Genomic DNA, 27,378 nt, shown 5'->3' with positions numbered 1-27,378 from the left:
ATGTATATATTTCACTTGAAATAGTGTAGTGATTGACAGTGTGACTCTGAAATCAGACATCTGAATCCCAGAATCACCTCATACCTCCTCATGCATACTCCTTAATGTCTAAATGAAGATAAACCCAGAGTTGTGTTGGATTCAGTGAAATAATTCCTGTAAAATACTTTTTAAGTACTCAGGAAAAGTAGTTGATTTTTATGAACCATCATATTATACTGAGGTGCTTTGTCACTACTACTATCACTTGAATGCTTTCCAGGAAGACTTCATGCTTTCTGTGGAGAACCATGGAAAGATTCAGGTATCATATTCCTCTTCTTCATATTGACCACTTTGTAGGAAAAAGCTTTAATGTGTGTTGGGCCTCCCTGGTGGCACAAGGGGTTAAGCACCACACTATAGGGTGGTCCGCAGCCTCTGTGGCACGACTTTGATCCCCGGCCAGCCAGGGAGCAACCCACATGGTGACGCAGACCTCTCCTGTCTTGCCCGCTGCTGCCCTCGGCAGTATACTTTGGTTGGTCTGCCTGTTCTGTTTCCCACTGTCTCCGGTGAATCCTCTCGCCCCCCCCCGCATCTCTGGCCTGTGCCCCAGCTTTTGTATGCATAAATAAATAAATCTTAAAAAAAAAACTTTAATGTGTGTCTGTTACCACTATTTCTATCAGATTTTCTTACTGGTAGCTTACAGGTTTTCTGTTTTTATCTTTTGTTCTGTTTTGTTTACTGGCTTTCATTATTTTTCATTTGACTTGCTTATAGTTTTATCTTATTTGGGGCATAGTCTGAAACTTCCTTGGCAATGTAAGAATGCTGAAGATGCTAAGAAAAAAGCCCCACAGCTTTGCTGTTCTGAAAAGTGTCTTGCAATTCTTCAGGCATTTATTGATGGAAAAGTAATACTTTTCCTGGAAAAGTAAAGGGACTTATCTAACTCTAGACAAGACTCTCTGGGAGAGGCTTACACGTCCCTGTAAATTTTAAGTTTGAACCAGTTCTTCAGAGAGAGCTGTATCTGTTACTAGAGTTTCTCTGCAGCATCACTTTAATTTTTTCTCCATTGTACTTAACGATGTTTTGAATAACTCATCAGTTCAAATAACAGCAGTTCAAATCAAATATGGTTGCTCACCATCACATTCTCATATTTAACATAAAATTGCAATGCATAGAAACATTTACAATTCCATATAATTGACTTAATCAATTATGCTTAATCAGTTTGCTTTTCCGTTTCTGTGCAGTCTTTTAACTGAAATTTTAACCGATGTCTGATATATATGTAAATGGTTTTAAAGAAAATAGACTAAAAATCACCAGCAGTTCTGCTATATAGTGTGTGTGTGTATACATATGTATGTATACTAGAGAGATTAGAAACACTTTGTGATATTTAGTTGTGGCCAAAAAATATGGATTTTTGAAAGATTGTCTCTTTTCTATAATTTTACAAAAGGACATTGTAAAAAGAGATGAGACTGTATCACATTAATTTATTTAAGAATAATTATGAAAGCTATCACATTATCAAAGTGAGACTTTTTCAAAGACAGTTTGAAAATAGAATAGACCAGGGACAGCTTGGCCAGTGTGATGGTTATCGTTGTAAGTGTTCCATCTCATATTAGATTTTACCAGATTAGGTGGGAAATGTTGTACAACTTGAGTAATTTAATTTTTTCCCTCTTCCCTGACTACTTAGATTTATTAGACACATTTAGAAAATACCAACATCTACTTTTTCTTTTGAGCTGTTCTTTTCTTTCATACCAGTGTTTATTGTATTACAATTGCTATTTCGTTAATGGCAGTTCTAGTAATATTATATTGCCTTGAAATGTTTTGGATCATATTTCCATGATCCAAATTTGCAAATTTGTTGAACTAGTTTTAGATTGATAATAATTACCGCAGAAAAGTTTACACAAACTAAAGTATAGGTAAATAAAGTTTTACATGCAGATATCAGGTATATTAGGAAGATACTGAGCTGAGTTTTAATTTTTATTTTTCAGTAAATTGTGTTGCTTTGGCATAAACTGTCTAAGCAAATACATGACAATTAGAGAATTAGTTTTAATATCTGTGATACACTGTTAAACAAATGTATGGAAAATATTTTCTACTTTCTATTATATGCTAAATACTGTGCTAAGTCCTCAAAATGCATTACCTCTTCTGATTCTATAATAATCGTGTCTGTGGTAGATATAATTATTATCTCCATTTTACAAATGTGGGACCTAAGGTTTAGTTAAGTTGATCTAGATCAAATCATTTGGACTGGAATTGCTCTGACTAAAATTGAAGTATTAGATTGAGCTTGTTGGATTCTTTCAAGTGAAAAAAATACCTTAAACTATTAAGATTATATTAATGTGCTTTAGTAGTTGGCACTTGTTTCATTTTTGTGAGTTAACATTGCTGACATTAAAATTCTTGATGCCGACAAATTTGTTAAACTTGTGTCAACTCCTTATTTTGATGAAGGTGAACTGAATGATTTGATTGTGTTTATCCCTTAAAATTGAAAGAATCTCAACCATTATAATGTAATGGCAGGATATAGTATCAGAGAATAGTTATATTTCAAGTGATAATCTGTTTCCCTAGGAATTAGTCATTGATTCAAAGATACATAATTCCACTGAAATAAAACCATTGTTAAAATGAACTGTAGGCTGTTTGTACATATGCTGGTGTTTGCCATTTTATTTTTCACCACCATCCATTATATCCCCTTGACCCTTTCTCTCTAGCCCTCTCCCCTTTAAACTCAGAAACTTCACTTTATAATATCCACTAGCTTTTATGCTATGGAATTGTCTGCTATGTAAATATTCATTATTTGTCTTTGTCATTCTGACTTGCTTTACAGCACATAATTTCCTTGACTATCTTTCATTTTGCCATGAATGGCAGCACTTCATCTTTCCTTATGGCTGAATAGTATTCCATAGTGTGGCTGTACCACATCTTGATCCAGTCTTCCATTAATTGACATTTAGGTTGCTTCCATGTCCTAGTTGTTGTAAATAGTGTTGCAATAAATGTTCTAAAGCATGTAATTTTTCAAGTTGCTAGTTTCACAATCTTTGGATGGATAACCAAGAGTGGGATTGCTGGGTCATATGGTATTTCCATTTTTGTTTTTTAAGGTAATTCAAGATTGCTTTCCATACGATTGTATCAGTTTGCTTTCCAATGAACAGTATTTTAGGTGTCCCGTTTCTTCCCATTCTGTTGCAGGTTTTTAATTTTATGTCTTTTTTAGTTTTCTTCACTTGCAAATTGAATGGTCAAGATTAAGCATGGAAATCATTGTCCTGTTTATGAAGCTTCTTTGTTTTGTTAGACTATTTTTTGGGATCCTGTAATTTTCAGTAATTGTCAGCAGTTACAATTGATGTATATTGGTAGAATGGATATGATAGTATTTTTTCGTCTAAGGCCCCTGTCATCGGTAAATAATACTAATAACACTTTTAGCATATACTTCTAGACCTTTTCTCACTTTGTATGTATAGATGTTTGTGTTCTTTTCTATATTTATAAAAGTGTATGTGGTTACAGAAAGTGTTTTAAAACCTGCTGTTTTTCACTTCAGTGTCATGTACATCATTCCGTGTCAACCAAATATTCTTTTTTAAAATTTTTTTAAAGATTTATTTATTTATTTATTTATACAAGCACTGGGTATAGTCAGAAGTGTGGGAGGGTGAGAGAATTCACCAGAGCTGGAAACAGAACAGGCAGACTGACGAGATACACTGCTGAGTGGAGCAGCAGGCATGGCAGGAGAGGTCTGCACGCCATGTGGGACCCTCGCTGGCGATCGAGCTGGCGCTGCAGATGCTGCGGGCAGCTTCGCAGCCCAGCGCTCAACCGCTGCGCCACCAGAGGAGGCCCTCAACCAAATATTCTTCCTTAGTGTTCTTTAAAACTTCTTACTTGAAGATAATCTCATAATCATAGACTCACATACATGTGTAAGAAATAATATAAGATCCTATATACCCTTCACTCAGTTTCCCCCAATGGTAACATCTTTATAACTGTAGCATGAGCAGAAACATGACCTTACCCAGTGACCTTACTCAGATTTTACCAGTTTTACATGTCCTTGAATCTGTGTATATATGTATTTAGTTCTCTGCAATTTTGTCACACATGTAGATTTGTGTGCACACTACCACATCAAGATACAAAACAGTTTCATTATAAGACTCACTGATGATATCCTTTTATCTATTTTTTAAAGATTTATTTATGCATACAAGAACTGGGGTACAGGCCAGAGGAGTGGGGGTGTGTGTGTGAGAGGATTCACCAGAGACAGTGGGGAGTAAAACAGGCAGATCCACTGAAATGCACTACTGAGGGGAGCAGCAGGCGAGTCAGGAGAGGTCTGCTGTGCCATGTGGGTAACTCCCTGGCCAGGGATTGAACCCGTGCTGTTGTGGCTATGAATAGCTTCATAGGCTGCGTCTTAACCTCTTGCGCCACCAGGGAGGCCTAATACCCTTTTATTTTTAAAATAATTTTTACTGATTTACGATTGGCTTATATTAATACATAAGTTTTGGGAGTACAGTTTCAGACCTCTACATGTATATATAACTATTTGTACTTACTACCAAACTTCTAGTAACATGCACACTATCATGATACCTTTTTATTTATTTTATAATGTTTACTGATGTTGAGTTATATAAAATTATACCATTTTAACTTTTAGTTTATGTTTGGCCACCCCACCTCAAAGTTGTTGTACATTAGGTTTGTTAGTTTAAATACTGTGGCTCCCTGTTGGATAGGCACAGTCTTTTATACCCAAACATTAACGTATTTAAAGCAACAAGGCATCATTGCTTATAGTTATACTAAAATAGTTATACCAAAATTTAGGCCTTGTAGCCAATTTCAAATGATTAAAATTACTTCCCAGATTCCTAACCACAGTACTCCTTTACCATTTTACATCTCAACCAAAACCTTACATGTGTGAAACAATTACTAACAGGCAAAAATACTTAACCCGTGTATTTTATACTGGTTGTTGATATGTAAATAAGGAATTCACAGTGAGAATTTACAGCTGCTGAAACCTGAAAGTGATTTACAAAAATTGTTAAATCTTTTAAAAATTGTTTGAAAATATATACTTCTTGTTGTAGACCCCCCACTGTATACACAACTGTAAACATTGTTCTCTATATAAACAACAAAGGAAAATATATAATACCAGATTTGAAAATTCTGGTCATTCCCTTCCTAGCATATGTTAAAGGCAACATTTTTAAGATGTTATATTGAGAGGGTGATCATATTTAAAATATGCATTTAAATATGCAAGATCACTGTCTCCACATGTTTTTTTTTAAAAATTACAAATAAAGCTGTTTAGCTGTGTTAATTAAGCCCTTATTTATAGACTATAATGATTTTGAATTACTTAAAAATTATGATACAAGTTTCAAAGAAGTGGTATTATATGTTGTAATCTATGTAGGAGCTCTTTGAAATTTCCTTTTTTGAACTTTATTAAACAGTGGTGCTTTTAGGATTTGCATAATTGTGCTCTCTAATATAGAGTATGAGTGTTAAAGTATACAATACGTCATTTTCATACATGTGTATCATTGGTGGATGAAAAATGTCTCTTAGCAATAATATTGGGATTGTAGCTTCTGCTTTACTAACGGCATACTCCAAGATTATTACAGAAGTAAAAAAAATCTCTCATGATACTGGGAAGTGATTAGAATGTACAGAATGGTGTAGTAGCTTTCATCTGCCTCTTAAAGTGTATCACCACAGCAAAGTCCATTTAGGAGTTGGTAGGTTTAGCAAAGTTGGAATAATGGCACTGTTGAATTGGGTAACAGCTCTTCAGATATGGCTCAGAACAATAATATATTTAGTACATTAAAGCATCTGATATGATTACTCTTTGTGGGCTTTCCTAGGCACTGGAGTTTATTAATTTGCCACAATAGGTCATAAAAGATGTCATCATTTATTTTTTATTTTGCAGACTATTTTATTCCATTGTCTTGCTTGATTTTGACCTTGTTGCTTTCCTACAACTCCTTCATTTTCCAATTTACATTTATTACCAACCAGAATCAATGGAATATCATCAGTGTCTTTAACTCAATCTTTTCTCTCAGATCTTATAAATCATTAAATATGGACTGTGCTATGATGGAATAAACTAATGAAACCTTGTCCATTTTTCATATACGGATCATTCTTTGATGTAAATTGTTCTATTACTACAGTATCTAATATTTCAAACATGACGTTGTCATGCATTTACTTCAGTTTGCTCTCTATAAGAATCTTCTATCCGAGGATCATATTTTTCAGTAAAAATGCCTCAAAGAAACTGTACATTCAGAACAGATTTTGAAACGTCTGCTGAGCCAAGAACCACTAGTTTATACTCACATACGAGTATAACTTGTCAAAAGCTTGTAGTACTTTCAACAACATGGAGGGAACTGGAGGTGATTATGCTAAGCAAAATAAGTCAGGAGAAAGACAAATCAAATACTGGATGATTTCACTCATGTAGAATGTAGAGAAACTAAACAAAGGAACAGACAAAACTAAACCAAAACAAACCCTAGAAATTTGACTCTAGCACTAAGGCTGCCAGAGGAGGAAGTTAGGAGTAAGGAGTAAAGTGGAGAGGGAGCCCAATGACTGTGGTGGAGGATTATAGATACTTTGGTGGTGGTTGTGGTAGCATATATCTGAAAAGATGTGAACCCGTGTCTCTGAATCATATATAGTATTGTAGATCAGTGTTACTAAACAAAAATTAATACAATAAAAATGAATTGGAAATAGATAAAAAGTAGCCTCTAGGTTTAAACCTACAAATGCAAGTAATGTATAAATATGCAATTATATTTCTACATAGGAAGTATATGCAGGTATTTTTCTAAAGCATCAGGATTTCCTTGTAAAGTTCAAAATTCGGGGTTATTTCTTTTTATTAGCATATTCATAATAACATTCCATTATAAAGTTATAAAAAAAAGCTAGTACCTCTCACTCTTACCTCTGCAACCAGCATTACCCTGTGCTTGTGCTTCCTCCAGTTCACTGCACTAGTTGCCTGCAGTGGTCCTGCTATTGCTACCTGTGCTACTCCAGCAGGTTTACACTCTTGACTCCCGTGCTACCTTTTTAGAGTCAAAAACACCTTTCTCCTCTCCCTATTCTTTTTTTTTTTAATGATTTATTTATTTATTTGTACAAGCACTGGGTACAATCAGAAGCGTGGGAGGGTGAGAGAATTCACCAGAGCCAGAGCAGGGAACAGAACAGGCAGACTGATGAAGTACACTGCTGAGGGGAGCAGCGGGCACGGCAGGAGAGGTCTGTCACGCCATGTGGGATTCTCGCCGGCTGGCAGGGATTGAACCCACGCCGCAGAGGCTGCGGACAGCTTCTCAGCACCGTGCTCAACCACCTGTGCCACCAGGGAGACCTGAATCGGTTTTTTTTTAAAGATTTATTTATTGGGCCTCCCTGGTGGTGCAAGGGGTTAAGATGCAACCTATGTAGCTGTCGGCAGCCTCTGCAGCACGGGTTTGATCCCTGGCTGGCTAGGAAGCAGCCCACGTGGTACAGCAGACCTCTCCTGACTTGCCTGCTACTCCCCATCAGCAGTGGACTTCAGTCAGTTTGCCTCTTCTGTGCCCCACTCTGTCTCTGGTGAATCCTCTCACCCTCCACACCTCTGGCCTATAAACCGAGCATAGATAAATAAATAAATCTTTAAAAAATAAATAAATCTTTCAAAAAAGAAAAAAAATAGATTTATGTATCTTACTATTGCAGATCTTCTATCTAAATCATTAGTCCTTTTAGAATTTTTTTGTATGGTTTTAGTGAGTAATCCAACTTCATTCTTATTTTTTTGTCTTTTTGTTGAAATGACATTGGTTTAAAACATTTTATATGATTTAGAGATATAGGATCCCCCCCCTTCAGGTACTATTGCCACATTACACCTACCCAACACCCATTGTTCTGCAACATAATCTACTGTGCTCCCTCCCCACTTTGATCTCCTTCCTTCAGCTCACCCTGTAGTAGTCTTAGTTCTACAATCAGATTTCTAGGGTTTGTTATTGGTTTGGCTATATGTGACACTTTCTTTTGTTTGTATTCCACATATAAGTGACATCATGTGGTACTTGTTTTTTTCCTTCGGATTTGTTTTGCTTAGCATAATCTCTTATTGATAGTTCCATTGTTTTATATGGCTTTCCGATTTTCCCAGATTCATTTATTGAAGAGATTGTCTTTTCCTCCATTTTATGGCCATGGATGTTTTATGATATTAATAGGTTAGGTGCTATGATATATGTGGATTTATTTCTGGACTTTCAGTTCTGTTCTATTGGTTCATGTATTGTGCCAATATCATGTTATTTCAAGACTGTTGCTTAACAGTAAGGTTGAAGACTGGTAATATGATACCTTCTTTTTTTTCCTCCTTTTTTCTTAAGGTTGCTTTTTAATTTGAGACCTTTTGTGGTTCCATGTATATTTCAATATTTTTTTGTTCAGTTTCTTTAAAAAAATATTGCTGGTATTTTATTGGCGATTGCCACAAATTTCTGTATCATTTTAGGAAGGCTAGTCATTTTGATTATATAGATTCACCCCAAGATCATGGTATAGCCTACCATCTCCTTATGTCACCATCTGAATCCTTTAGTGACATCTTGTAGTTCTCCTTGTATAGATCTTTAGCCATTTTGCTAGATTGATTCTGACATCTTTAATTCCTTTTAAAACAATTATAAAGGGATTTATTTTCTTAATTTTTTTTTTACTTCTTGCTCATTGCATATTAAAAAGATTTTAGATTTTTTGCATGTTGATTTTGTACCCTGCCATTTTACTGTATTCACATATTGTTTCTAATTTTTTGATAGTGTCTTTGGGATTTTCTCTATGTAGTATCATATTGTCTATGAATAGTGATAGTTTTACTTTTCCTATTTCGATTTCCTTTATTTCTTGTCTGATAACTTTGCCCAAAATCTCAAATATTAAGTTAAATAGAAGTGGTGATACATCACGTATAAAAAAAAAAAACTCAAAATGGATAAAAGACCTGAATGTAAGACCTGAAACCATAAAACATATAGAAGAAAATATAGCCAAAACTCTACACAATATACATCTCAGTAACATCTTTAACACACATCTCCCTAAGCAAAGAAAGTGAAGGAAAAGATAAACAACTGGGATTACATGAAACAGAAAAGCTTCTGTACAACAGAGACACTAACCAAAACAAAGAGACACCCTACTGATTGGAAGAAAATTTTTGCACACAATACAACTGATAAGGGACCAATCACAAAAATCTACAAAGAGCTCACACAATTCAACAAAAACAAAGAAAACATTCCTGTCAAAAAATGGGCAGAAGAGCTAAAAAGACACTTCTCCAAAGAGGAAATGTAAATGGACAACAGGCATATGAAAAAATGTTCAACATCACTTCTAATCAGGGAAATGCAAATCAAAACCACGAGATACCACCTTACACCAGTGAGAATGGTACTCATTAAAAAAGCAGACAGCAACAAATGTTGGTGAGGGTGTGGAGGAAAAGGGACTCTCCTACACTGCTGGTGGGAGTGCAAACTGGTCCAACCACTGTGGAAAGCTGTGTGGATGTTTCTCAGACTACTAAAAATGGAACTATCATATAACCCAGCAATTCCACTACTAGGGATCTATCCAAAAGAAACAAAAACATTAATTCAGAAAGATACCTTCATCCCTATGTTTATTGTAGCACTGTTCACAATAGGTAAGCTATGGAAACAACCCAAATGCCCAAAAATAGATGACTGGATCAAGAAGATGTGGTCTGTATACACAATGGAATACTATTTAGCAATCAAAAAAGATAAACTCATGCCATTCACATCAACATGGGCAGAACTTGTAGGGATCATGCTCAGTGAAATAAGCCATATGGAAAAATGAAAATATTGAATGGTTTCACTTGTAGGAGTAATATAGGGGAACCAAATAAGGGATCAGGAAAAAATAACAACAGCAACAGTGATAATATGAAACTAGCAGACAACCATAAATAAGAGATATTCTGTGAGGGAGGGGGAGGAAAGGGGATCAAAACGGGATGGAAGAGCACAGGGACTATGTGTTACATACAGATGCCAACAGACACCCAAAAACAATGTTCATAATCACTTATCAGGGAAATGTAAATTAGAACCACAATGAGATACGATCTCACCCTTGTGAGAATAGCCCATGTAAAAAATGCGAGACAAATTTTGAGAATGGTATGGAGAAAAAGGAAACCTCATATTGTTGGTGGGAATATAGACTTGTCTAGTCCTTATGGAGAGCAATATGTAGGTTTCTCAAGATTAACAATAGATCTATCATTTGATTCAGCAACTCCACCCTTAGTGTTTATTCAAAGAATGCAAAACACTAATTCAAAGGGGTAGATGTCCTCTATTTTCATTGTAGCACTATTTACAATAGCCAATTTATGGAAACAACCTATGTGCCCAAAGACAGATGAATGGATTAAGAAGATGTGGTATATATAAACAATGGAATACTACTCAGTTATAATAGAGGATGAACTCTGTAACTACATTAATGGAACTGGAGGGGATTGTGCTATGCATAATAAGTCAGAATGAGAAAGGCAATTACTGGATGATTTCATTTATGTGGAATATAGAGAAACAAAAGAAGCGAACTGATAAAACAAAATGAAAACAAACCCTGGAGACATGACTGTAGAATTGAGGCTATGGCAAGGGAATGTTAGGTATAGGAAGAAAAGAAGGAGGGGCCCCAGTGGTCTATGGTATAGGGATAAGGGTGCTTTGCTGTTGGATATGGTGTGGTGATGTCCATTTGGTAGTGGGGGGGGGGTTGGGCCTGTTCCCCTAAGTCATATACAGTGTTATGAACCAAGTTTACCTCAGTAATAAAAAAATAAAATAAAAAGTGCAAACTGGCAAATGATTCACAAACCTTTTACATTGATTTTGCTTTATGCTTCTTGAGACAGTGTTTAAGAAAGTTTTTATGAAAAATTTGTTATTTCATTTGCTAAAATTTTATCTTTCGGCTGTTTTAATCAACTCAGTGTATCACTTAAGTTTTTTTGTAGGCAAGGTAAAATATAGTCAATATTTTCTCAATGATATGTGTAGCCCATTTTCTCTTAAGTCCATAATGAGACTACATTTAAAACTTAATTTTAATTGTTTTTCCCTTAAGGAATGTTGTACAGTTAAAAACAACAAATTCATATTTCTGTTGAAATTTATAAGGCTAAGTTTTTGAATCTTTTTTGTGTTAAAAAGAATTTTATGATAGGATTGCATATGAGGGGTGAAAGTTGCTGCCTGCTTTTATAACTTTCTTGGAAAGTTATAAAGTTACAAAGCCTCTCTCTATTTTAGTCTCATAATTTTGAATATCATACAATAAGGGTAATTTTTTTTGTGGCACAAAACTGAGTGATAATGCTTTATTTATCACAAACCAAACATTGTTTTTAAATTTGAAGAGTGCTTGGTTGGGATATCCTTTGCAAGTGAAAAAAAAAAATTTGGTCAACAGAAATATTAGTGTAAAAAATTAAGTAAAAATTAATTCTAGGGGCCTCCCTGGTGGCGCAAGAAGTTGAGACGCAACCTATGAAGCTGTCCGCAGCCAGGGCAGCAGGAGTTCAATCCCCCGGCTGGCCAGGGAGCAACCCACGTGGTACAGCAGACCTCTCCTGGCTCGCCCGCTGCTCCCCTCAACAGTGTATTTTGGTTAGTCTGCCTGTTCTGTTCCCCACTCTGTCTCTGTTGAATCCTCTCACCCCCCCATACCTCTGGCCTGTACCCCAGCTCTTGTATGCATAAATAAATAAATCTTAAAAAAAATTAGTTCTCTTGGAGACTGCTCGTTTTACTTCTTGGAATAAAATAGATCTTCAGCAAGTTTTTACATTACTTAGTAAAACTTCCATTAAGTGTGAGGGTCCCACAAAAAAAAAAAGAAAAAAAAAGAAAAAAAAGAGTTTGACTTAATATAATTACTCCATTTAGGTCACAGAATACTAATTCTGTGCTTTTCAGGATATTTTGTTAGACCGACTCTTTCATTAGCTCTCTCAAATTTGGTACGAAATTTTATTTTCCATTTATTTCTTATGTTTTTTTTAAAATTTTTTAAAAGTTTTTTTTTTTAAGAAGATTTATTTATTTATACAAGTACTGGATACAGTCAGAAGCGTGGGAGGGCGAGAGAATTCACCAGAGCCAGAGCCTGTAGCAGAACAGACAGACCGACGAAATATACTGCTGAGGGGAGCAGCAGGAGCGGCAGGAGAGGTCTGCGGGCCATGTGGGACCCTCGCTGGCATGCCAGGGATCGAAAAGGCACTGCAGAGGCTGCAGGCAGCTTCTCAGCCCAGCGCCCAACCGCTGCGCCACCAGGGAAGGCCCCATTTCTTATGGTTTTTTATTGTGGAAAATTTCAGACAAAATAGAGAATAAAATAATCCCCATGTCCTGCTAATCTTCCATTTCTAACAGATGTGTTGCTGATCTCATTTTCTCTGTACCATCCACCAACCTTCTCATTTCACCATCTAATCCTGGATTATTTTGAAGCAAATTCCAGCTATGTCATTCCATCTGTCTATATTTCAATATATATTTAACATATAAGGACTAGTATGTTTGTTATCTTGTGTGGGTCAAAGTGAATCAAAGTGTCAATTTATAAGGAATAGTTTTTTGGAACATCTTAGTTCCCTAGACTACTTCACTGGCAGTTTTTTCCTCTTTAAGGTAACTTGAAAAGTAGATATGAGATATAAATTTTACTTATACTTTAATAGAAATCAACAAAACTACTTGAACCTGGGTTAAAATTCAATTTCTGCCTAATTATTTGAGTGGATGTGACAGAGGTATGTAGTTTTTACTTTTGCAATTTTCAGTCTAGTCAGTTCTGTACATAATTTTTTTATGGTTTCTTTACAATCATGCAGTAAAGGATGTGGGTCTCTAAAAGCTTGCATTCACAAATTTTTCTTGCCAGTAATTCCATGTTTTTCCTAAAAAAGTTATTTATAAAAAGCATTCACGATAAATTTTCTAGTTCTATGTAATTTTCTTTCCATTTTGGTTTTCACTAGTTATAAATAACACATCAAATGACTTTTAAGGTAGAAAGCATGGATCTATTTTGAAATGTTCTATAAATAGTGATTTATGGTTTCATATGATTTGGGCTGAAAGCACTCAGGCTTTGCCAGGTCATCAAAGTCTTGTCAGGGAACTTAATATTTATTGTTTGATATGCTGGGAGTGGCGTAAGTACTTTATGTTTACCTTATGTAGTATAGTGTTAGGAAAAATCAATTACAGGTATAATACAGATTTAAGAATAGATTATAGAGAAATCCAAATAAAGTTATGAAGTTCAACATTAAGAATTTGGATTAAAAGTGGATTTTGAAAAATGGTTTCACTTACATATAAAATATTTTAGATAAGATTCTTGGTAATACTAATTTTGTACATTTTTTGGTCCTGGTTTCAACCTGGTTCCTTCATTTGATAATGAAACATACCTATTTTACCTAGACATCTTTTGGGAAATTGCAGAAAGCAGGGACTATATATGTTGTTATGTTGTTATATAACATTTCATAATCCTCTAATATATATATTTATTTTAGCTGTTAGCTTTATAGCAAAACCTAAACTGAGAAGGACATGGTGTATCAAACCCAAATTTCCCCCATTACAAGTGGTTATGAAATGCTAATTCAATACCTAATATTTACCTTGTGTTTGATAAAAATTCTATGCCAGTGAAAGTTGTTGTCTTGCATCAGAAGTATACATTTTCCCCTACACAGCCTTTTGGCAGAATTTGATACAAACTTGCTAATGACTTTAATAATCATTTTTAGTAATGTGAAATGTTTAAATGATATTAAGTATTTGATGAATTTCTATAGTATACATATAGAAAAGACTACTGAAATTCTTGTAAAAAGTTATTTTAAGATCTTAGATTTTTGAAGATTACTTAAAGTTTGCTAAGAGGCAATTCAAGTTTGACTTCAGCTACACTTTGTAAAATTTTTTAATCATTTTCTTTAAGGTAACTGGTTCACATAATTGTGTATTAGAAATATAGTCTACCCCCTCAGGTGATGTTACCACACTGCACGAACCACCAAACCACTGATAGTCCACCACCATAGTCCATTGTGCTCCCTACCACTTTGCTCTTTCCCTCTCTTCCTGGCCCTCCCCCTCGGGTAGCCTCATTTCTATAGTCAGCTTTCTAAGGTTAGTTCTTCGTTTGACTTTATCTGACCCTTTGGTTTCCCTATATTCCACATATAAGGGACACCATCAGGTATTTGTCTCTCTCCTTCTGATTTATTTCCCTTAGCGTAGCCTCTCCAACTCCACAATGTTGCCACAAATCCAAGAGTCTTATCTTTTTTATAGCTGAGTAGTTTTCCATTGGGTATATGTATACCACATCTTCTTGATCCACTCATGTGTATTTGGGCACTCAGGTTGTTTCCATAGCTTGGTTATTGTAAAGAGTGCTTCAGTGAATATGGGTGTGCATGTTTCCCTTCAAATTAGCATTTGTGTATTCTTCATTTAGATACCTACAAGTGGAATTATTGGTTCATATATCAGATCCATTTTTAATATTTTGAGAAACCTGCATACTGTTTTCCACAGGTGCTGGACCAATCTACATTTCCACCAATGGTGTAAGAGGGTTCCTTTTTCTCCACATACTTACCAGGAGTTCTTGATTTTGGTCTTTTTTGATTTTGGTCATTCTCACCGGTGTGAGGTAGTATCTTTTTTTTAAGCATCACCTTTTAGTACCCTTCCACTTTCCTTTAACCTTCTACTTTTTCCTTTGTGGACACTCTACAAATGGGTTATTAGAAATTGTGAAAGTGCCCTGCTCTTTACAGCTTTCCATGACTCTCCTCTGCAAAAGGAATGCTTTTTTTTCATTGTGTTCCTATAACAGTTTAAATTGCATTTATTATTTCAATCCCTTTAAATTTTATTGTTTAGACTCTGAACTGTTTTAGACTAGGGATTGCCTTAATCTTTTTTTCTCATTACCTATCACTGCTCCATTCTTCTCTCCTCCTTTTCCCTCTTCTTTGAACAGAGGAGGCATGTAGTAGATTCTATTGTGTTCAGGGAACTCAATGTTTATTCATTGGTGGGAAGAAATAAGAAATCATTGACAGGAAGAAATTACTAATAATACAGTAAGAAATTACTGTATTATTAGTCCGTTATTTAACCATTTAGAGAACAGGCCCTTGCCTTTTAACATTGAAACAGCCTGTCAGTTACACAAACATGAGGAGTTCTAGGTGAAAGAAAGGAAAATGAATGATAGTGATTTTGGTTTTATGTAATTTGGACTCAAATCATTTTCATTATTGAAACCTATCTTTGGCTTTGCTTTGTCATCAGGTACTTGGCTTCTGATAGTGTTGATTACAGCCACAGAAATAACCACTTGCATTTTTGCCTCTCCAAAGTGATAGCTAATTTGGGTCAAATAGAGGAGACTAATTTTTTAAATTATATTTTACATCATTATTACTTTTTTTAACAATGTTGGCTTTCTTTTCTCAGGTGTAGTCCCCATAGGATTTCCACCACCAGTTCACCTGTGCACCATCACAATAGTCCCTTGTGTTCTTCCCACGTTCGCTTTGATCTCTGATTTATAGTTGTCTCTTTATTGTTGCTTTTTTTTTATTTTTCCCTTGGTTCCTCCTTTGGTTCCCTTATATTCCTCCTGTAATCCATCTGATATTTTTCTTTTTCCTTCTGACTTATTTTGCTGAGGATGATACCTTCTAGCTCCATTCATGTTGCTGAGAATGGCATTATTTTATCTGGAAAATTAGTTAATTCATGAATGCAAATGGGGTTTGTTTTTATTTTTTTTTACTAGAGATTGACTATGTCAGTTGCTTCCGTGTAAGTATTGCTTTTTACATAAGAGAGATAACTGTTCCTTCTTCTTGAGATCGTGATCCTTTTTCTTGAAGTCTTTGATGAAGTTTAAACTCTTACCAAAAGAATGCTGCTGCTGCTTTTCTACTAAGCAATAAAAATTCAAGAGGATCAGGTGTTTCATGATAGTGAAAGAGTTTGCACTAAGCTATAAAAACATGCTTCATTCCTGGACTGATATATTTAATAGCCTCTATTGAATGGTAAGTCTTATGATGAAGCATTATGGAAGAGTCTTGAATATATAAAATAGAGTATTAACTTTATGATATAGGTAAACAACTGAATTTTCTTATGTCTGATTTAATTCTCATTTTTTTTTTGTAAATAACAGTAGTAATATATTTTGGCTTTCATGATAACCAACTTTATGATGAGGCTTTGATTCTAAAACAGTAAGCTTTTCAAACTGTTGTATTAACACAATGCTTCTTTTTAAACTAATTAATCTATTGATTAAACTAAAAAAAGTATGCCATTCCTCCTCAGGTGTTGTGATCTTGGAATTAGGTGTGAGCTCAAATTTCAACTTTAGAACTTTTTTTGTTTTCTAGTAGTTTATTTGGACAACACATTAACATATTTTGCCCCAGTATTTCTTTATTGCTAAATTGTGTATGTAAATGCTTCTCTCAGCGTGATTGGGAGACTCAGATGACCTAGTATGTGAATGCAGTTAGGAAATAACAAAGTACTATATATACAATATTTTGATAGTTGCTCATTAATTATAATTTATAGATTAGAATAAGTATTTGATTTTGTAAAATATCTCTTCCAGATAGCAAAGTTTTCAACGTTAGTGGCATACGTTCAAGAAACATTGAATGGTGGTAATAATATAAACTTCATAATTTTTGAATATAAGGATGAGCCTCTTTTGTAAACTCTTCTATACACTATCACCTGAATTGAACATAGTATGTATGTACAACTATATAGTTATATTTCTGCATTCTAAATGATATAGGTGTATGTTTTTATAGGTTTGCCTGAATCCATCATTGCAGCTGCATGTTCAAGAAGTGGCCAGAGGGTTCTGCATGTTGATTCGTAAGTTTATCAATGGTAGCATTTAATATTTCATTAATATCTCCATGTAAAAATAAAATTTAAATATAAATGTGTGTACATATGTGTATATATGTCATATACAAACCATTTAAGTTAGTAAAAGATTAGAACTAATTTTCACCAAAAATATGTGAAATATATAACGTATAAGTTTTACTATTATACTGTGTGAAATTGTAATCTGCTTCCTTTGAGAATAGACCAAATATACCACAATTTTATTTTTCACATGTGAGTTCATTTTTTAAATGATAATTCTCCAAGATGCTAGGCAACTTTATACCTGATATTTTTCTTATATATGTGTATGGATATATGCAATCATATATATGACTGTATTTTAGTCTTTGTATCTGATTGTGGAAAAATTCAGCTAATAGATTTAGAGTATGATTTTCTTAAAATTTATCAAAAACTTTACTAGAAAACCTTAATTTGAAAAAATATCTAGAATTTTTTTAAATCTTTCTCTTAAATGTGATTATAAAAAGGAAGCTAATGGAAAATTTAAGATAAAACGTAGCTTTAAATCTCTCCATTCCTGCTTTCTCCCAAACAAAGCCCCTAATTTTCCACCTATCTAGTGTTACTTGTTTAAAAATGTCAAAGGGTTTTTCTGTTTTTACCCTTCATATATGGTCACTTTAATTGTTAACTAAATAGGAGTAGAAAAGAAACAAGAAGAGATAGACTTTGTTTTCTGTTAAATATTAACTGCAGTGTTTTTTAGAATGCTAGAATACAAAGAATAACTAGACTTGTTGCAGTTTATAGAGTCTTCTCATATATTAACCCATTGTACATATGTAGGAACCCAAAAAGTGGTTAGTTCATTTACTTTTAATTCTGTAAATTTAATTTGAAAGAATTTTTTAAGATTTATTTATTATTTATGCATATAAGAACTGAGGTACAGGCCAGAGGTGGGGGGGGGGTGAGAGGATTCACAGAGACAGAGTGGGTTACAGAACAGGCAGATTGACTGAAATATACTGCTGAGGGGAGCAGTGAAATACACTGCTGGGCCATATGGGTAGCTCGCTGGCTGGGGATCGAACTCGTGCTGCAGTGGCTGCAGATTGCTTCATAGGTTGCGTCTTAGCCCCTTGCGCCACCAGGGAGGCCCTAATTTGAAGTAATTTAAAGTCCTCAGTTATTGGATGACTTTTCTAAATTAAATTAGGTTCAGTTTTCAAGTAATTCCTCCCCTTGGAATTCTCTTTCACTATTGTATGCATAATCACTTGCGTAGTGTCTAATTCAGACTTTTTGAAATAATCATGGATTTACCCATGCCAAGAAATACGGCACTTTGAAAACCCAGATACTGGTCCAGTGTGCATAATGCTAGCCTTAATAAAAACACAAATTTATTTGTTACTGTTAATTAACCTAAAATTGAAAATAAAATCTTAAATTTCCTCAAGTTGTTATTTATTGTGCTCACACTGTATACACCTCACCATATTAATTTCTTTTTTTTATTAATTTAATTTTTTAAGAATTATTTTATTGGGGCCTCCCTGGTGGCGCAGCGGGTTGAGTGCAGCTTCACTTTGAGTGAAGTTGTCTGCAGCCTCTGCAGCACAGGTTCAATTCCCAGCTGGCCAGGGAGATACCCACATGGCGTGGAAGACCTCTCCTGTCTCGCCTGCTGCTCCCCTCAGCAGTGTATTTCCGCCAATCTGTTCCTTACTGTCTCTGGTGAATCCTCTCACCTACTGCACCTCTGGCCTGTACCCCAGTTTTTGTGTAAAAATAAATCTTAAAAAAATTTAAAAATAATTATTTTATTTTTATTTAAGTACCATTGTTTTAAATCCTTGCCAGTGTTTGACCATATAGGATTTCCCCCCTCAGGTGTAGTCATCATAGCACTCCTATCACCGAAGCACCCATAGTCCTCTACCATAGTCTATTGTGCTATCTCTCCCTCTTTATCCCCCTCTGAAACCCATAGATCTATGGACAGCTTTCAAAGGTTAGTTTTAAAGATTGTTTTTGTCTGACGCTGTTTTTCCCTATATTCCACCTATAAGTGACACCATCTGGTATTTATCTTATCCTTCTGGCTTATTTCTGTAAGCATAACCCCTTCCAGCTTCATCCCTATTGCTGCAAATGGCATGAGTATATATTTTTTGATTGCTGAATAGTATTCCATTGTGTGTACTTATATACATTCAACTGTTTTGGGGCACTTAGGTTGTTACCATATCCTGACTATTGTAATAATGTAAAAATGCTGCTATGAGCATAGGTGTGCAGGTTTCCTTTTGAAATTTTGTGTTTTTTTGGTAGATACCTAGGAGTGGAATTGCTGTATCATGTGGCAGTTGTTTTTTCTTTTGAGAAACCTCCACACTTCTTTATGTAGGAGCCAGATGAGTCCATATTCTCACCAACAGTGTACAGCATTTCTTTTTCTCCATATCCTTGCCAGCATTGCTGCTTCTGGTCTTTTTAATATGGGCCAATGACATGGGTCTTTTTGATATGGGTGTCAGGTGATATCTCATTATGGTTTTGATTTGTTTTTTCCTGATAAGTGACTATGAACATTTTTCAAGTGGAGCCTGTTGAATGTCTGTTTGTCTTTTTTGGGAATTGCCTGTTTAGCTCGTCTGACCAATTTTTATTGGGCTATTTGTTTTTGTTTAGTTGTATGCATTCTTTGTAGAACTTGGATATCTATCCCTTGTCAACACTTTGTTGAATAGTAGTGGTGAGAGTGGACATACTTTTCTTACACTGGATCTTAATGGACAGGCTTGAAGTATTTCACTTTTATTATGTGAAGATATTTTCCGTTTATCCCTATTTTTTTGACAGATTTCATCATAAATGATGTTGGCTCTTATTAAATAATTTCTCAATATCTATTGACATGATCATGTAGTTTTTATCTTTCTTTTTGTTAATGTTATGAATTACCTTGTTTTTCAAATGTTGAACTACCCCTTGTGTTCCTGGTATAAATCCCACTTGGTCAACATGTATAATCCTTTTAATGAATTGTTGAATTTGACTTGCTAAGATTTTATTGAGGATTTTTGTGTCTGTATTCTTTAGTTTTAGTTTGGTCTATAGTTTTCTTTTTTGTGTTGTTTTTGTTTGAATTTGGTATTAGAGTGATGTTGGCCTCATAAAATATACTTGGAAGTATGCCTTCACTTTCAGTTTTTTGAAAGCCTTTGAGTGGGAGAGATAATAGTTCATCTTTGAAAGTTTGGTAGAACTGACTTGTGAAGCCATCTCTTCCTGACTTTTGTTTTTTGGGAAAGTTGTGATTGTTCTTTCAATTTCCTTGCTTGTAATTGTTTTGTTCATGTTTTCTATTTCTTCCATATTCAGCATGGAATGATTTTATAATTCTAAGAATTTGTCCACCTCATCTAGGTTGTTAAAACTGTGTATAAATGTTCATATCAATCTCTTATTCTCTGCATTTCTGCAGTGTCTATAATAACTTCTCCTTTTTTTAAATCATATTTGAGTTTTCTCCTTTTTTTTCTTGGTGAGCCTACCTAGAGGTTTGTTTATTTTGTTTACTTTTTGAAATAACCAGCTTTTTCTTTCATTGATCTTTTGGGCTGTCTTTTTTATTTCTATTTATTTATTTCATTTATTTCTTCTCTTTTTTTAATTTCCTTCCTTCTGGCATTTTTTTTTTTTTTTAGTTCTTTTTCTTGTTCCTCAAGATGAGAGACTAGATTGTTGTTTTTTTTTTTTGGGGGGGGGGAGGGGGGTGTTTCATTTCATTTTTATTTCTTGATAAGGGCCTGTATTGCTATGTACTTTTAGTACTGCTTTTGCTGTCTCCCATACATTCTGGAAGGAGTATCATTTGTCTCAAGTTATTTTTTATTTCCTCTTTGATTTTTCTCATTGATCCATTGGTCTTTCAGTAGTGTATTGTTTAGTCTACATGTATTAGAGGGTTTCCTTTCTTTTTGTATTTGATTTCTAGTCTCCATGAATTTGATTATAGTCTCCATTATATTTGATTTCAGTCTCCATGAATTTGTTGATACTTGCTTTGTGACCATTATGTGGTCAGTCTTGCAGAATGATCCATGTGCACTTTAGGAAAATGTGTATTTGGCTTTTTTGGGGTGCATTACCCTATAAATGTATATTAGACCCATGTGGGTCACTGTTTTCAGTAGCGCTCCTCCCCCTAGGTAATTCTTTGTATAAGATGATTGTGTCCCTACTTATTTTCTGGCTAATTGACCTGTCCATTGGCAAGTGTGGTGTGTTGAAAACTCCAACCACATAGGCATTTGTGTTAGGTCTTCCTGATAGTGTTCCCTTAATATTTATATAGTGTCCATCTCTGTCTCTTGTTACTTTTGTTAGCTGAAGGTCTATCTTGTGTACATATGGCTGTTCTGCCTTTCACTTGTAGAATTGTTTCCCAACCCTTTACTTTCAGTCTGTGTTCATCCTGGGAACTTCAGTTTCCTGGAGGCAGCAGATACCAGATTCTGTTTTCTAATCCAACCAGATAGTCTGTGTCTTTTGATGGATGAGTTCAACCTGTTGACATTTAGAGTGATTTTTGATATATGAAAGGTGATTATTACCAATTTATCCATAATTTTGTGCTTCTGTTTATTTCCTTGTGCAGTTCTTTGTGTTTCTGTCAATATTTCTTGGAAGCAGTGGTCTGCTTGTTGCAAATTCTTTAAGAGCCTGTCTTTCTGAGAAGACCTTTATTTCTCCCTGTTATTTGAAGGATCACTTTGCAGGATAGAGTATTCTTGGTTAGCAGTTTTTATCGTGGACTGATTTGAATATGTCACTCTATTCTATTCTTGCCTGTAGTGTTCTTCACAGAAGTCTGATGTTAGCCTAATCGGGGTTCAGATTTATAGGTTCTATTTCTTCCCCCTCATCAACTTCATTATTCTTTTTTTTGTCTGGAACTTATTTTTTAAAAAAGATTTATTTATTTATTTGTTTGTTTGTTTGTTTGTTTGTTTATATAAGAACCGGGGTACAGACCAGATGTGTGGGAGGGTGAGAGGATTCACCAGAGACAGAGCTGGGAGCAGAACAGGCAGACTGACGAAATACACTGCTGAGGGGAGCAGCGGGCGCAACAGGAGAGGTCCGCTGCGCCATGTGGGACCCTCGCTGACCAGCCGGGATTGAACCAGTGCTGCAGAGGCTGTGGACAGCTTCACAGCATGGTGCTCAACTGCATGCACCACCAGGGGAGGCCCTGTCTGGAACTTATTATCTTCAAGATCCTGCTTTTAATTCTTTTGGACATATATCCAGAATTAGTGAGATATATGGTAATATGTCCTATGGTAATTCTATTATTAATTTTTTTTATGGAATTGCCATGCTGTTTTCCATGGTGGCTACACCATTTTACATTCCCAACAACTTCTCGTACTTTGGCTCCTCTGGAAAGTTATGTTTGTACTTTTTAGCCAGAATGGCTGGGTTTAAATCTTAACTAGTCGTATAGCTTTTGACAAGTTATTTACCTTTGTATACTTCAGTTTCATTAGAATAAAGGACATAATGATTGAACTTTATCAGATTGTATATATATTTAAAGAAAACAATCTATATAATGGGTGTATATCTGCCTGGAAAAAATTAACCCTCAGTAATTATTTCTTACCTTCTATTACTCTAACAATACTGCTGCTGCTACAAGATATGAACAATGAAGCTAGAGAAAGGAGTGACTATCATGCCTGGGAAATTAGTAGAAAGAGTCATAGAGATAACATTTGAACCGAGTCTTGAAAGATGAGTAAGGGTTTAATGAGTTAGGCCATTCCACACCGAACAGTTTGAAAGGGCATGACATACCAGGTGAATGGTGAGATTTCTTAATAACACTGAAATTTAGGATAAATGACTTGGATTAAAGAGAGTTGAAACTGAAAGTAGACTGGATATGTATTGTGAAGGCCTATACTGATGTTGGGAGTATTTATTTCATCCTTAATAATTATGTTTACCATCATGTCTTTCCCTCAAACCCATATTCAGTCCTCCAGCAGATCCTCTCAGCTCTGCTTTCAACACATACATCTAACTAAATAATTGTCTCTGCTCTGTTCTTCCTTCCAGTCCATTGCGCAGCTGCAGAGACCTACTAATTCGTTATTGGTCACTGTTTTCACTAATGCTTCTCCCCCACAACCCTTAGTATTTGGCCTTTCTGACTGCATCACACCATATGCTCCTCTCCCTTGCTCACTAAGCTCTGTTATAGCTGTGATTGTGCCCTTAAAAAAATTCTTTATATTATTTGTACACTTTTTGTACAATTTTTCTGTTTCTCCTACATCTTTTTTTGTCAGAAATTTATCTATATTAGTCTTTTGAAAGAACCAGCTTTTAAAAAAGGTCTGGCTGAAACTAGAAATATGTAGCATGTCCTCAGTACTTGTTCTTGCTTGTCTGCTTCTGATATTATCACAGCAGTGTTTGATTTGAGGGACTTTCTGGATGCTCTCAGCTCATTTGTGCAATCTTAGATCTGATGACCTTTAAGTGATGTTCCTCAGCTTTAGAAGAAAAAGAGATGGGCCTATAGGGTTTTAATTACAAAAGTCCTGGCAGTGTCTCTGCTAAAAGAATATGGATTCCACAATGCATATTGCAGTCTAGTGAACCTTACATTTATTTATATTTGGTTCTATCCTAGAATGTAACCAACTGAAGAAATATGAAATAACAATTGGCTCATGTACTCATCAAGTTGGAGCATATTCTTGTTTATCTGTTTTTGTGGAAGCATAGACATATTTTCAGTTAAAAATATAGTGCAGCATTTTGAAATGTAAAGTGTTTTCTGGAAAAAGAAGTACATGGTAATATTTGTAGGACAATTATCTCTCATGTTTTTTTAGTAAATATCTGTTTAGTGAAACAAATATATGAAATTGTTTTAAGTTGCAAGCATTTCAGGTTTAAATGTTACTATATACAAGAAGTAAGTTTTGACACTGTAAAGGCTTTTAGGTATCTTTGACAGAAGGAATTCTGACATGTCAACATCTTCTTGCAGATCCAGATCAAGGCAACTACAAGTGGTATAACAGAGTCATGATATTACGAGTGGGTGATTTTCAGTTAAAGGCTCTTAATCTTTGATTATAGTGCCAGGCAAAATGACTAAGTTAAAATGCTTTGGTGAAAATTTCTTCTTTGTTTTGCCATTTGCTTTATAGATGCTCTGCCATGAATTTGACCATGGTTTAAGATGTTCTTAAAAAAAATTTAGGATTTTTAAAGTAGTGTTGTATTACACAAAAAAAAAAGAATGCCTTGGCATAAGAATACATTTTGGGAATAGGAAGAATTTTAAGAGATTTTGTTCAAATAATAAAGAACTAAGGAGGAAGGCATGACATTGCGGTTTGGAAGAATGCTTGTTTTGGTGGATAAAAACCTCTGATATTGCCTTTGGAAAGTTGTTCTTGATGAATTTTTTCCTTGTTAATGCCTTTATTTCACTCTCAATTTCAAATTATAGTTTTTTTGGATCTGTAATTACACATAAAGAGTAGTTTCAGCAATTTTCCTCTGGTTTGTTTAGCTGGCATTGAGGAATATTTTTCTTTTGCAGGTGAATTCTGTTTTATTTCCCTTTTAATATTTTCTGTTTGTCATTAGTTTATTTAGGGGAGATTTTGGTCAACAGGTAGTATCTCTGCTAAACATGTATATATTTTTTAAAGGTTTAATGTTCTTTTTTTTTTTTAAAAATATTTATTTATTTTATACAAGAACTGGGGTACAGGTCAGAAGCGTGGGAGGGTGAGAGAATTCACCAGAGCTAGAGCAGGGAGCAGAACAGGCAGACAGACCAAAGACATTGCTGAGGGTAGCAGCGGGCGAGGCAGGAGAGGTCTGCTGCACCATGTGGGGTTCTCCCTGGCCTGCGGGGAATTGAACCAGTGCTGCAGAGGCTGTGGACAGCTTTGCAGCGTGGCGCTCAGCCGCTGCGCCACCAGGGAGGCCCTAAACATGTATATTTTCTAATAGAAAATGTACTTGTTTTTTTCTGAAACTATTTTAACATGTTAAAAATAAGATTAACTATAATGGGTTGTAGATTATTTTCATGCAAATACAGCAATAGAGAACTGGTTAAATAAGTTACACTGTATTTTAAGCTGTTTCCAATTTCCTATTATAATGGCAATGTGGACCAATGCATATGGATTGTTTAAATAAATATCTGATAGTGGAAAAAAGTTATTGTCCCAAATCTTGACCATGTTTGTATATTTTTAAACTTGTCTTCTGATCGCTTACTCTAAATTATTACAGTCATTTTGAGCTCATATAACACCTATGCCTCAAAAATGTGAAGTAAGGAATTAAATAAAATTTGATTTTGTGGCAGGAAGATTTGTGTAGTTAGCTAGTAAAAATAGTTATGTGAATTGATCATTTCATCTGGAAGAGTGATTGAGTGATGTTCTTTTTCTTTTTTTTACTTCAAGGAATTTAAATTTTAATTGTAGTAGTTTTAATGTACTAATTACTATTTAGTAAAATATATTTGTTTTTCTTTAATTTCAAAGTGTTTTTGACCTGAAAGCACTAAGTATTGAATGAGAAAAAAAGCTATAAAAGTAACCACAGGCAAAAATCTATTTTAAGTTTTATATGTGTACATATTATATTCAGGAATTTGTAAAAATCAATTTAGTACTTTATTTTTTAAATTTTTTTCCTAAGATTTATTATATAAGCACTGGGGTACAGGCTAGAGGCGTGGGAGGTTGAGAGAATTCACCAGAGACAGAGCAGGGAGCCAAACAGGCAGAAGAACTGAAGTACACTGGTGAGAGGAGCAGCAGGTGAGACATGCGAAGTCTGCCATGCCATGTGGGAATCTCCCTGGCTGGGCAGAAATCAAACCAGCTCTGCAGAGGCTGCAGACAGCTTCACAGTGCAGTGCTCAACCTGCTGCGCCACTGGGGAGGCCCAACAAGTTAGTACTTTAATCCTCTGCCATTGTTTATGTTTATATACCATTTAAATGATTATGGTTTCTGGTTCTGCAGTGGTTCATTGTAAAATGCTAAGTATAACCTCTGTTGATTTATAAATGCTACCCAGGTGTCATAAACTATCAATAGTAGTTAATCTTTTTATTTCTGCATGCATGCAGGAATTGGGGTGTAGGCTAGAGGTGTGGGGGGTGAGAGGATTCTTCAGGGACTGAGCGGGGAGCAGAACAGGTGGATCTACTGAAATACACTGCTGAGGGGAGCAGTGGGCAAGACAGGAGAGGTCTGCCGTGCCTTGTGGGCTAGCTCCCTGGCTAGGGATCCAATTCATGCCAGTCCAACTAATGCCACAGTGGAGATAGCTTGATAGTGCTGAGACTTAACACCTGTGCCACCAGGGAGGCCCAGTGACTATATTATTCAAAATAGTCACTTAATTGGCGTGTTGTCATAAATTTCTGTAGATAGATTTTTACACTAATGTTAACTTCTGCCAAGTTGTAATTGAAGGAAATCTAGTTTTGTGTGCCAGCTATCTGTCTCAATAAATGTAAATTTTGTGATTCTTTTCAGAGAATTACATTTACTGTAGATATTAATGAGCTGTTGACATGTGAAATTTCAAGAACAGAGACTATGATCTGGAAAAGCAATTTGCAATTCAAAATGTACAGATTGGCAGTTACTTTAAACTTGAGGTTGCTAAAAGGAGGTGCAACAAGACCAAAAGTTTATAGTTGCACAGAATCTACTTCTACCAGTAATTGTTCATCTACGTAGCTTCATTTGATCCTTTTTTCTAATCATAAGTCATTGTTTATTTTATTTTATTTTCTACAGTCTTTGGTTTTTACTACAACTGCTTCAGAGAGAGAGAATAAACTGCACAAGTTAAAACAGTGATGTTACTTCATTTTAGTCATTTAAATTAGTTTTTTCTTAATGTCTCTTTTTTAAAAAAGAGTGCTCTCATTTTGTTTGAGATCTTCAAATCTAATTGGATATTTAGTGGAGACCAAAATGAATGTCATAAATACAGTAATTGCTGTTTCAGTCGTACACAATCCATGTTATTTTTCTTAAAAATTGAAAGCATTGTTATATTTTAATAATTTGACTAAATAAGCATGCATATTAATCAAAATAGTACTATATGGGGTTAAGAACTG

At 34.9% G+C, this 27,378-nt stretch overlaps 1 protein-coding gene across 1 annotated transcript in view; it reads left to right on the top strand.

The window, feature by feature from the left end:
* The window catches only part of CHM (CHM Rab escort protein), a gene marked incomplete at its 3' end in the record, with an annotated part of 193,218 nt that overhangs the window by 7,808 nt on the left and 158,032 nt on the right, over positions 1-27,378 (top strand). Inside the window, exon 2 of the mRNA XM_084259085.1 lies at positions 17,120-17,186. Coding sequence (XP_084115211.1) covers positions 17,120-17,186 — 67 coding nt within the window. The remainder of the gene's footprint in view (positions 1-17,119; positions 17,187-27,378) is intronic.

This window comes from Talpa europaea (genome assembly GCF_964194135.1).
Source record: "Talpa europaea genome assembly, chromosome: X".
Lineage (NCBI taxonomy): Eukaryota > Metazoa > Chordata > Mammalia > Eulipotyphla > Talpidae > Talpa > Talpa europaea.
Note: the sequence above shows the minus strand (reverse complement) of the source record. Positions and strands in the feature narration are given on the sequence as shown.